This window comes from Pogona vitticeps, chromosome 1 (assembly GCF_051106095.1).
Source record: "Pogona vitticeps strain Pit_001003342236 chromosome 1, PviZW2.1, whole genome shotgun sequence".
Classification (NCBI taxonomy): Eukaryota; Metazoa; Chordata; class Lepidosauria; order Squamata; family Agamidae; genus Pogona; species Pogona vitticeps.
This window is the reverse complement of record NC_135783.1, coordinates 219,534,472-219,546,794: the sequence shown is the minus strand read 5'-3', so window position 1 is coordinate 219,546,794 and position 12,323 is coordinate 219,534,472. Positions and strand designations below refer to the sequence as shown.

At 40.2% G+C, this 12,323-nt stretch overlaps 1 protein-coding gene across 4 annotated transcripts in view; it reads right to left on the bottom strand.

The window, feature by feature from the left end:
- ZEB2 (zinc finger E-box binding homeobox 2) overlaps positions 1-12,323 on the bottom strand; it is a 190,041-nt gene that overhangs the window by 34,582 nt on the left and 143,136 nt on the right. For all 4 annotated transcript variants that reach the window (XM_072983738.2, XM_072983735.2, XM_072983729.2 and 1 more), the window contains exon 4: positions 10,077-10,148. In XM_072983738.2, coding sequence (XP_072839839.2) covers positions 10,077-10,148 — 72 coding nt within the window. The remainder of the gene's footprint in view (positions 1-10,076; positions 10,149-12,323) is intronic.

Below are 12,323 nucleotides of genomic sequence, written 5' to 3'. Positions count from 1 at the left end.
TTCCATGCTGTTTTGAATTCCTGAGTAACTCAATTATATTTTACTGAGATTACTACCAAGAAACTGACACTACAATTGCCGCCTCGGGTAGCAATTCTACACTCTTTCCTTAGGCACTTTGCAAAGCCCACATTGCTAAGTGTCATCTCAACCACATAAATAAAAGGATTAACCTGGTTTTGGATCTTTCAAACTGTATGGGCTGGTTTTTGGAGTATATAAACCCATATCACTTTGATGCCTTTTCATGAGAGAGTGATCTAAGTCATCTCTCCTATCTTCTCCCAAACCATCATGTTAGTGCTACTTAAGGAGAACCAGCTCTTCATGCTGGCCCTGCTGCTTGGTGAGAAAGCAAACACAGAAGCATGATTAAGGGGAAAGCCTGTGGCTAGGTCCATAAACAACTGCCTCCTCAGGATGCAAGAATTCTGGTGTGTCCCGGATTCTAATCTCATGTGGTTAAAAAAAAGTAACTTCTCTGATATTCATTTTGGGGGAAATCTCAACACCCCCACCCCCACAACAAGAGCTGTTATTCAAATAATGTGATGTCTAGAACAATTTTATTAAACAGAACAGCATATTTCTGCAACAGCTGTCTAGAGTAAGCTTCCCCACCCCCATCTGCATCGTTTTCCTTTTTTTCCTCATTAAAACATAAACTTGATGGATTTTTCCCCCTATGAAAAAGAATGTGCTCTGAACCACATAACATCTTCTTGCTAAAATTAATCATTTCCCTTTCCCTTCTCACTATTAGACACAGGAACAATTTAGTAAAACCTATGATATTATATAAAATTATTAATCCAACCATGTAGGAGACTGGGCATTCAATCACTTGTTTAGTTATGCATGTTTAAGGACATCAGTGTTGAAAGGACATAAGCTTGTGTTACTCAGAAAAGAAGTAGAGCTGCTATTATTATTTTTATAAGTATTTTAGAAAGCCCTTCCTCCAGACATCTACAGTCAAAAGATTCTACAAGCAACTAACTTTTTTATTATCTGTGGGTATTAAGGTTTTGCTACATTTATTTGCTTAGGTCATGTTACTGGGAACCAAGATGATTATATTTTCTCTCTCATAAAGCAACCAAAATAGAGATCAACTTGATTCTGCTCTCTCTTACAATAGCATAAATCAGCAGTATCTACCCTAAAATCAATGGGGTTGGATTGATAATTATAGAGTGAAAGCAGCACTAGATTTACATCATTGTAACTTAGACTATGGGAGGAAAACAACACACAAGGTTACTGAAATATTTAGCATCTTTGCCTTAAGGCAACAGTTAAGGCAAAAAAAAAAATCCATTACAGTGCTATAGATGGTCAATGATGTTAGGATAAAATCAACTCACACCTCTGTTTTCTGAACAATATTTAAGGGAGGAAAAAATGGGTTATGGAGAGAGGGGGGGGGAACTACATTTTCCAGCAAAATCTAAAGGAAACACCTAGTTATACAAGAGAAGGAAAAATAGTTCTGTAAAACTTATAGCCCGAAACTACTAAATCCCAGGGGATGCCTTAATATCATTTACAGAAGGAAGCAATTCTGGCAATAGCATCATGGATGTTGTTAATAAAAATATTCAGTTCCTGTCAATACGCAGCATCTTTCTTCAATACACAGACTACTGAGCTCAAGCAAACACACACACACGCAGGCATTTCTTTCTGCATAGAGGGTCGTGATTAAGGCAGCTGAATGAAATTGGTGGCGGCAGCAGCAGCAACAACACCTGAAGAAAGGTACAGGTTGCAAACACAAATCTTTTTATAAACAATAAATAAAAATGTCTGATGATCACTAAACTCCAGATGTCTTGCAGTGGAGGCGATGGAATACACCCTGTTCAATGAGCTAGCTATATTACAACCCAAGTTTTTTTAATTATTTTATTTTAAGGATACTGAACATACATTTGTTGCATTTCCCACAGCACTAACTTTCGGAGAACAATCTTTTAAAAGAGGATCCTTAAGACTATTACATTAATAGCTTACTTCTTAACTATTTCAATTAATACTCTTGTGCGCAGTTTTCCGTACAAAAGGAATATTTTTACTGATGTTTCTTAGCAGACCTTCAGGTGGTACTGACCAAAGGGAGCTAGATTATCTGAAAGACTTTCCTATTCCAGGTGGTCCCAGCTGCCTGGAATAGGAGTGTTGAGCTCTGCTCTGGCCTCTTGGCTGCCATGGCAATGTTTCATATGTATGTGCATGGAAATGTTGGATCATTATATTGTTTAGAAACTTCCACACAGGCATATTTGGGTTTGGCCTTCCCCAGCAGGAGACCATTTCTCATATGTAGGGAGATGACAAGGTAGTGGGCAGTAACATTTGCTCTGAATTTTGCAGTGTACTTTACCAACCCCTACGATCTTCTCTGTGTTTTTTGAGGTGATAGGAAATCATTAACCCCATGTCAGCGTTCTCATTAGAAGTCACTTTCAATTGAAGTTTACTCTATGTGGCTCTCCACAGGTCTACCCAATTGCCACTACTGCCAGTAATTTACTGGTTATGGTTGAAGTATTTCTTTGGATCCCAGCCATATTTTGCTCATGTTTTAGAGTGACCATCTACTGCAGAATACCGAATGCACGACAACCACCATCCAGGATGTTACAGTCTTACATGATTGTAAGAATGATGTACTTGTACTGCCCAGTGCTTGGATAGTACTGTATATGCTAAATGCATTGGGTTATGCTTAGTGGTGTCCTTCCACTGACAAAATAACTTTGATCAGCAAATTCTTTTGGCAATGGAATAAGGAGGCATTTTCCCCCAATTCTCTCTCCTCTGAAGATGTCTGGGCACTCTCATGTTCTTCCAAAAGGGTCTCTCAACACTGGAACAGATTTGGAGGTGCATGGAGGAGTTGCAGGAGAAGGAGGAATTGAGGGCTGAAAAAACTCCCCTTCTGCTCACGGAAGCCTCTGTTGGTTCAAAACAGAGCCTTCCTTCAGCAGAAAATACAGTAACCTTTGGAAAGTAAAGTAATGTTATGAAAGTTCTCATGCTGATGCTTCGTCCTAAGATCTTTCGGAACTATATACATTCTAATGTTTCAAAATATTCTTCTTAAGGCATGTAGAAGAAAAGGGAGGGGTGTTCTTAAATAATGAATATATATATATATTTTTCTCGGCTGCTTTTCTCCTGATAATGTATGTCATTAATATATGACTTAGGCATGGGGTGGACTGTGCACAACTGAGTTTGTTATAGACACAGGAACAGGAGAAGTATCCTTAGGAGTTTTTGTATAAATTATTATAGCAGCTCTGGTAAACACTGGAAATAGAATGACAGCAACAACAGAATGCAGGAACAGCCAAGAGCCAGGATACCTAGGAACAGAACTCCAGTTGTGGTTTATTACCAATGGAAGAAGCAGTTTTCATGGATTCTTCCTCCCTTCTGCAGACTCTGGAACAATGTGGGAAAGTGGCACAGGAGCCTGCAGAGGGTGCCAGTAAAAATGGCTTTCTCTCTTCCTGTAACATGTGACTCTGCTGGGTCTTCTTCCTTCCTTCCTTCCTTTAATGTAAAGGGCCTTTCTGCATCTGATGTTTACAGAGAAGCGAACAGCAGTGAGCGTGATGGGATCCCTGTATGGAACCATTTTCATAAGTACTGCAACCAATCGAGACTGCTAAAATATTGTCCCTATTCTATAGCTGTAGTCCGGACACAAATGTTTAGGATCAACACTTCTGGAAGACTGATCAACATTAAAGAAGTAGGCTGAATGGAAGTGCTCTTGAAAATGGTGCTTCCTTCTGCTTTTTTAATCTCCAAACATACTTGTTAGTCTATACATTACTTTTCCTCCTCTTTCCCTCCTGCCTCTTTTACTGGATTTACAGCCCTATTATCCACCTGTCCTCACCTGGCCTAAAAACAGTTCTGAATGTTTTGTGCAGTAGTTTACTCTGTCAGTAAACATCAATGGGTTTTGGAATATGGACATTGTCATGTTTCTGTGAATATGAAAGGAATTCAGGTGCTGGGACAAATGTTTGTGGCTAAATTATAAACCTTACAATCCATGGAATTTATTGAAAGATTCGTAACTGAAAAAAATGTTAGCTGGTTGATTATATACGAAGGATTAATAACACAAATATCAAATGTCAATCATACACAAAGCAGGCATCTAAAAGTTTCTGTTATGCTAGTAAGGAACCTTTGGTCATCAACATCAGTGGAATAACAGATCAGCATTGGAAAAAGAAAGTGTTCATCCTCCCCTCCCCTCCATGAATGGCTCTTTGACGAGCTTCTCCTTATATGCCCTTTGCAGGATTTTTATGCATATAGCTACTCTCTCATCGATTCCTTGTGAGTTCAAATTGCACACAGATATGACACTCCCATCTGTGAGTCAAGCTTTTTAGGAAGATGTAAAGCGAGTGACCTCACCAAGGAAGTCTTGTTTTAATTAAGGACCGGGGCAAGGACTCCTTAAAGCCTGAGGTAGCATAACATCATATGAGCATAAACCACACTAAGGAAAGTAGGTATTTAAAGGAGAGACATTCAAGAGCTGGGAGGCTAGTTATTTCTTGTGGGAACTCTTCCTGTAAGATGGAGATAGCTGCTCCTAATCGGCAACAAAGCTAATAAAACCACAGCCTTCATTAAGCAGGAAGTGGCAGGCCCTCATTGGTACATGCAGATTAGAGTCTCAAAACGATCATTCCTTCTAACTTGCCAACTTCTACTTCTGTTTTCCTCTCTGCAGAGAACTCTTTTCCTACTTAAAACAAAAAATACTGTCTCAGCAAAGAGCATTTTTCTGCTGCCACTAAGAGTGGGGAAGCTTTTTTAAAAAAAAAATCTATGAGGAATGTATTCTTTCATTTCCTAAACAAAGTTTTGCAAAGCCATGCTGGCCTGATGGGGTACTAAATTTACCTGTATGTTTCAGTTTATGTAACTAATGACTCACATTTGATCAATTTGGGCGGGCTTAGGAATCAACGCCATTTTGTGGTTGCATGCAATACATTGCAATATCCAACACCATTTTTGATATTGCTCACATTGCAGAAGCCACTCCTCCAGTGGTAGCAGTGTTGGTATTAATAGTAATATGAATAACAAGCAGCATCAGGTAGAAACCTGTCCATTTTCTGCAAGCTTAGTACAAAACACTGATACCTACTCTCTGTGCTAATAAATGATGGGATATCTTCCACCATACCACCTTGAACATAAGCAAGCTCATCTGATTTTGAAAGCTAAGCAGGCCAGATTAGTACCTAGATAAAAGACAACCAGAAAATGCCATAGATCATCAGGTAGAGACTGGACAGAATCCTACCGGAAATCCTGGACAGAACGGAGTGTTGCCAGGAGCATCAACAATTCAGGACTGGATAAATAATATACAGTACCACTTCATTCAAATAAAATAAAAATTCAGCTAACTACTGTATGTGACCTAATTACCAGGACAGGGTAGCCATCACGTATGCCTTGAAATACTTTTATGAAATACTTGTATAAATCGAGAGGGTGGTGGCAAATCAGCTGCAGAAATACCTGGAGGAACAGGTTTGTCTTGACCCATTCCAGTCTGGATTCATGCTGTCTCAGGGTACTGAGACAACACTGGTCGCAATGCAGGATGACCTTTTAAGGGAGGCTGACAGGAGCTGATGCACCCTGTGGGTACTCCTAGATGTCTAAACAGCTTTTGATACTGTCAAATATGGTATCCTCTTGTAGCATTCCTCAAGGACTGTATCCAGAAAGTTCAACTAGGGGAGGAGGTGTTGGCACCTTGGACCTTAAGGTAGTGGTCCCCAACCTTGGGCCTCCAGATGTTCTTGGACTACAACTGCCAGAAGCCTTCACCACCACCTCTGCTGGCCAGGATTTCTGGGAGTTGAAGTCCAAGAACATTTGGAGGCCCAAGGTTGGGGACCAATGTCTTAAGGTATGGGGTTCCTCAGAGATCAGCATTATCCCTGAGGCTATTCAACATCTATGTGATGCCACTGGGGGAGGTAAATCAGGAGATCTAGAGTAAGATGTCATCAGTATGCTGATGACACACAACTCTGTCTTTCCATTACCACCCCTGACGTGGATGCCATCCAGACGCTGGAGTGTTGCCTGGCTTCATTACTGGAATGGGCCAAGACTAACAGGCTCAAACTGAACCCAGACAAGATAGATATTTTGCTCCTTGGGAGAACCACTGATAGGGTGTATGTGTGTGGGGTGTGTTTCTAGGCTGGATAGCAGTGCCCTCCTGTTTAGGGACCAAGTGCACAAGTTGCGTGTTCTCTTGAGAGCTCTTTCCTGGGAGTCACAGGTTGCAGTTGTGTCCAGATCAGCCTTTAACCATCTTAGGCTAATTACCCAAGTCTGCCCTGGCATAGACAAGGACACCCTCAGGGCTTTGGTGCAGGCCCTGGTCATTTCCCGGATCAACTACTGCAATGCCCTTTACATGGGACTTCCCTTGAGCCTGATCCAAAGACTTCAGCAAGTCCAGAATGTGGTGGCCAGACAAGTATATTTGACTATATCGCTCTGGTTCTGGCTCGCTTCGACTGGTTGCCTGTTGTGTTGTTGATCAGGTTCAAGATTTTGACACTTACATACAAAGCGCTTCATGATTTGGGCCCATGTTACTTATTGGAGCATCTTTCCTTAATGTCATCCATCTGATTCAGAAGATCATCCCAGTAGAGGCTTGTCTGGGTGCCACCCTGAAGGAGGCCCATAAATCTTCTACAAGAGGTAGGGCCTTCTTTGTGGTGGCTCTAACCCTATGGAACCAGCTTCTGGAGGAGCCTCACCTAGTCCCCTCCCTGTTGATATTTAGGAGGCAATTAAAGACATTGCTTTTCAGGGAGGCTTCCCACACTGATCACTTTTCCTTCCCCCCACTTTTTCTCATTCTGCTCTGGCTTTACATTATTGGCCTGTGCTATCTGTTTTAAGGGGTAATTGTAGTTAATGTTAATGCTTTTATCTTCTTTTTTTTGTATTACATTTGTTGTAACCTCTCACAGTAGTGCCTCGGCACTAATGGGAGCAGGATATTAAATGAATGAATGAATGAATGAATGAATGAATGAATGAATGAATGAATGAATGAATGAACGAATGAATGAATGAATGAATGAATGGCAGTTGTGAGAGGAACATCTGCCTAGAAAGTCTTCAGTACACCTCCAACTTTCTTAAATGTGAATCAAAAATAAATCTTGCCATATGCATTGATGCTTCTGGGGATAGAAAGCCTCCACATGTCTGAAGTACTGAAACACTATCACTGCTACAAAAAGTTGACTCCAAATGTCCTAATTAGAGATGGGGGTATTCATTTACAAATACGAATACCCCTGCACAGGTGGCAATAATGAGGGTCCAGCCCCATGGGGCCAGACGGTCCACTCACAATTCCGCTGCTGCCACAATCTCCGGGATCCTTCCTATCACTCCAGAGTTTGTGACCTGTGAGCCACTCTTTGACCTGGCAGAGAGGCCTGTCGTCCTGCCTCTTTCTAGGAGTGGCGAGCCAATCAAGAGCTCCGCAGCAGCGGCGGAATTGTAAGTGGACTGTCTGGCCCTATGGGGCTGGACCCTTGTTACTGCAACTTGTGCGGGGTTATTCATATATGAATACAAATAGCTCCATCTCTAGTCCTAATCCTTCATGAACCGCCCAGGGACCTTTGGGTAGTGTGGGCGGCATATTAATTGATTAATTACATAAATAAATAAATAAATAAATAAATAAACAAACAAACAAACAAACAAACAAACAAACAAATAAACCTCTTAGTTTCATTGAGAGAAAAACTATATAGCTGAAATCTGGTTGCTTAGCATAGCAAATTGCAACAAGAGCTGAATCAGTGGGGATTTGCTGAGTCAGGTCCTACATAGATTTCATTGATTCAAATGGGCCTACTCGTTGCATCAAGACATCAGCTCATATGTTCATCTTAGTACAGTGGTGCCTCGCATAGCGACGTTAATCGGTGCAGCAAATATCGCTGCAAAGCCATTTCGTCGCTATGCGATTTTAAAAAGCCCATAGGAATGCATTGAAACCCCCTTCAATGCATTCCTATGGGCTTAAAACTGACCTTTAAGCGAAGATCCTCCATATGGCAGCCATTTTCGCTGCCTGGTAAGCGAGGAATCCGTCCCTAAACACAGTGGGCGGCCATTTTTTTTACCCGGTGGCCATTCTGGAACCGCCGATCAGCTGGGGGAAAATTGCTTTGTGATAATCGGTAAGCCAAACAGGGTACCGATCATCGCAAAGTGATTTTTCCCCATTTAAAACATCGCAATGCGATCGCAAAAAGTTTGTTGGTATGCGATTTCGTCATTAAACAGGGTGCCCGTTAAGCGAGGCACCACTGTATGTAATAAGTATCATCTGCTATCAGTGGATAGGGCTACTGACATGGGTGCAACACTACTCTACGTTCTGCAGCTTAATTGTGTGAGACATGGTAGGCATGTCAAAGGCATCATGAAATTATCTTCAAATATTTGGCCATACTCCTCTATATAAATAGCTCCATTGTTGATTTAAAAATTTGGATATGGTCTGAATTAGTTTAAAATTTAAATCTAATTACATCACCACCTATATCTTCTGCTTTTCAAAAAAAAACTTTAGCAAAAGAAAATAATTCATCAACACTATTGCTTTATGCTCTGCATTGTAATTCAAATGCTATTAAAACAAAATGACTTCATTTTACTTTGCATTTTACTCTCCAACACATAAAGCTGACATAAAAACAAAAACTAAAGCAAAACAACAACCTCAACATCAATAAAGGTTATTTTTCCATTATTTTTCCCTATAAGAATTAGGCAAGTCAGTTTGTTGTGATGTCTAATAAGAACATGTGGGTGTGTGCCGGCATCAGAGATGTGTGAGTAATAAAATCCTTTAAACATTTCGGTGCCACCTTCTTTAACAATATTGCTAGTGAGCACTAAGTAGAAAACATAATTCTAGTAATGGAAGAAGAAAACAGTTTATTTAGAATGAAAATTAGGGGAAGAAGAATATGGAGTATCTGTTGTGCCTTGCCGGAAGAAAATATTTTGCTGCCATTTTCATTAAGATGATGATGATAATCATCATCATCATCATCATCATCATCATCATCATCATCATCATCATCATCATCATCTTAGGACTGCATAGCTGAAAGGGTCCCAATGGATCATCAAGTCCAGCCCCTTGTCAAGGAGGCAGAATGGGGCACCAAGCTCCCAACCACTGGTTCTGCAATCAGATGCCTAAACCACTGAGCTAGCATAGTATCATAACCATATCCCCACTTCTCTGAATCGCAACAGGTTCTGAAAACTAGAACCAAAAACATAATGCTGACAAATACATAGTTTCACAGCATGAAATGAGACCTGGGCCTGCAACACTGCTTCCACTGAAACCATGCTTGCCTGTCAAAAAGAACATGACCTGAATTCAGGATCTATGCTAAAGCTGCTTCAAAATAAACAAGACAAATAGTTTGATACAGTTTTCAGCTAAGTAATACATATATGGCTCTTTGGCATCAATGTTCCTTTATTTTCATCTATATGCCAAGAAGGATTTCTGAGAAGAGTGGGGATGAAAAAGGTAAGGAAAGTGGCAGAAATACTGTAGCTAGAAATGAAAAGAATCATGTGTACATGGAGACCAAGTATTTGAGTGTGCATGCACACGCATACAGACACACATTGGAATCTGTTAGCTCTCAAGGATGCTGCCACAATAAATAAGGAAAATATAGATAAAGACTGGAAGAATATTTACTGAAAGACAATTAAACTGCACACTAAATTATGTAGAAATGCTCCTTGAAACTTGACCCAAGATTTGACCACCGAAGGCAATTTTAGTTAGTAAGAATATCTTGAAAGTTCAGCTAGAAAAGTGAAGTACAGTACAATAGAAAATGAACTATTTAATTCTTTCTGTTTCTAGAAAAAGTGAGGTATGGTAAGATGGGGGAAGCAACAGTAAGATTCCGAAGGTCTAGCCTTACCTGTTCCATTGTTTCCAGTGGTCTGAATTGCAGCTTCAGGCCCCATGGTGTCATACTCTTCTTTCATTTCTTCTGTAACACAAGAATCCACATTTTGAGTACTTCAGTTAACTAACAGCTTGATAAAACACTGAGCAAATGGCAGTAATAAGGATACTGCTGCCACTAAAAACACAAAATGAGGCACCGATAAATCTCTACGCGATAGTTTTGTTTTGTCAATTTCATGAATCTGATCTTGTTAACTGTATCCTCAGCCCCACTCCTACTTGTTACTGGGTAAGTATGTGTGGACAAACGCAATGCATGTACTAAGATATGGTAGCACACCTGTGAGCGAATCTCTATGATCACAGGAATAAATGTCGCAGTTCAGTTTGGCCAAATAAGCTCATGACAAAGAAACAAGTTGGCTGAAGTGGAAATGCCACAAGAAGAAATCCAGCCTTAACTTACTCATCAGGGAAGGCTGACTGTTGCCACCAAACATTAAAAAGTAGCCATGTGCTCCACATATGAAAACAATGTTCAGTGCTGCGTAATACTTCCATCAGGTCACGATGAAGTTACAAACAAGGCAAGGTTTTGAATTTCCTAGAACTCTTTATCAGACAAAGATAGTATAAAATTTTGAGCTAAGGCAAATAAACCCCAAACGTGATGTCCAGGATTCTTGAAAACAAACTGCTAACCAGGCAAGGCAGAATTTACAATATGAAAAAAAAGTGCCAAAGTATCAATTTACAGTCACTCCCCTCTCTGAAGACAAAAGTCCATCTGGGACCCCTGTACATCTCACATGAGGAGATATACTATGATCTAACCCTGTAAATCCCAGTTGGCCAGCCCAACAGATCCAGTCAGGCCAGCCCAATGGACCCTGATAAGGGCCCAGACAGGTTTCTGCCTGATCCTCAGGCATATGATTTGAACAACTTTCTGCGAGGAAAGAAGAATCAGTCTCGTGATACTGTAGTAAAGCAACAAAGTGCAGAAATCCATGAGGTGCTTAATAAGAGAGTAGGTACAGCTTTACTTCTTGCAGTGAGAGATTATGACCTCAGTCATATCTTCATGAGCACCTTCATAGCACTAGTGTGATATAACAGCAGCACCAGCGTAATAACTCCATTTTGTAGCACTATGCTGAACATGGCTGCACTTTCCCACCTTGAACATTTCTGTGGTGTCACAGCAAGTCTGCAAGTTGTCTAATGTGTCCGGAATGCTGCAGGCAAATTTTCAAGATGCATTTGTCAATGTATCCCACCCCCACCAAACCAAAGCAAATCAAAATATGCAAAATACTCTCTCATAGTATGGTTTGACCTGATTATTTTTTCTTACTTTTGCCAACTGAATTCTTCTTCCATATGGCTGCTGTTATGTAAACTGGTAACAGGAGACTTTAGGACCAACAGGAGGGGCATTTCTCTTGGTCCCACCACTCTCACAAGTGCACTGAGTGGGGACACTGGAGAGGGCCTTCTCTATCGCTGCTCTCAGGCTCTGGAAATCCCTCCCACAGAAGGCCAGGCTGCCCCATCTTTGCTGTCCGTCCACAAGCAGGCAAAGACCTTTCTCTTCAGGCAGGCTTTCCCTTAGTAATTGGCTGACATAGGTTTTCTAAAGGGATTGATGTACTTTGTTGATTTTAAAGGTGTGTTTAGTATTAATTTTATTTACTGTTTTTAACAAAATATTTGCTTAATTCTTTTTAAATATTTATTTATTTATTTAATTTATATGCCGCCCACTCTACCCAAAGGTCTCTGGGTGGCTTACAACAATATTTGTAAATTTACTGTTTTTAGCTTTTAAATATTGTACTTTAATTATGTATTTTATTTTTTTTATTTATTTTTGTAAGCTGCCTTGGGTCCTTTTTAAGAAGAAACATGGGGTAATATTTTTTAAAAAATAAATAAAATAAACTGAATGAGATGTTTTTAAACAACTATATCCAGTAGTACGGCAGTCAATAAAATCTCCAGCAAATAAATGGAACCACAGAAGGAGACAGTAGCTAGTTAGACGGTCTAGTGATAATCAATGGAAGCATCAGTATTAGCAAACAATTCTGAGTACATAAAATTTAAAATTCTCATTTTTTTGTAAGAAGGATTTTGATGCAAAAAGGAAATGGCACCTCATTAATCTATTCCTGTAGAAACTGTTGCGAGAAAAAGGAAGAACAGTTTAGACAGAAACCCATACTTGGTTCATTCTGAAATTTGTAACCTTGCA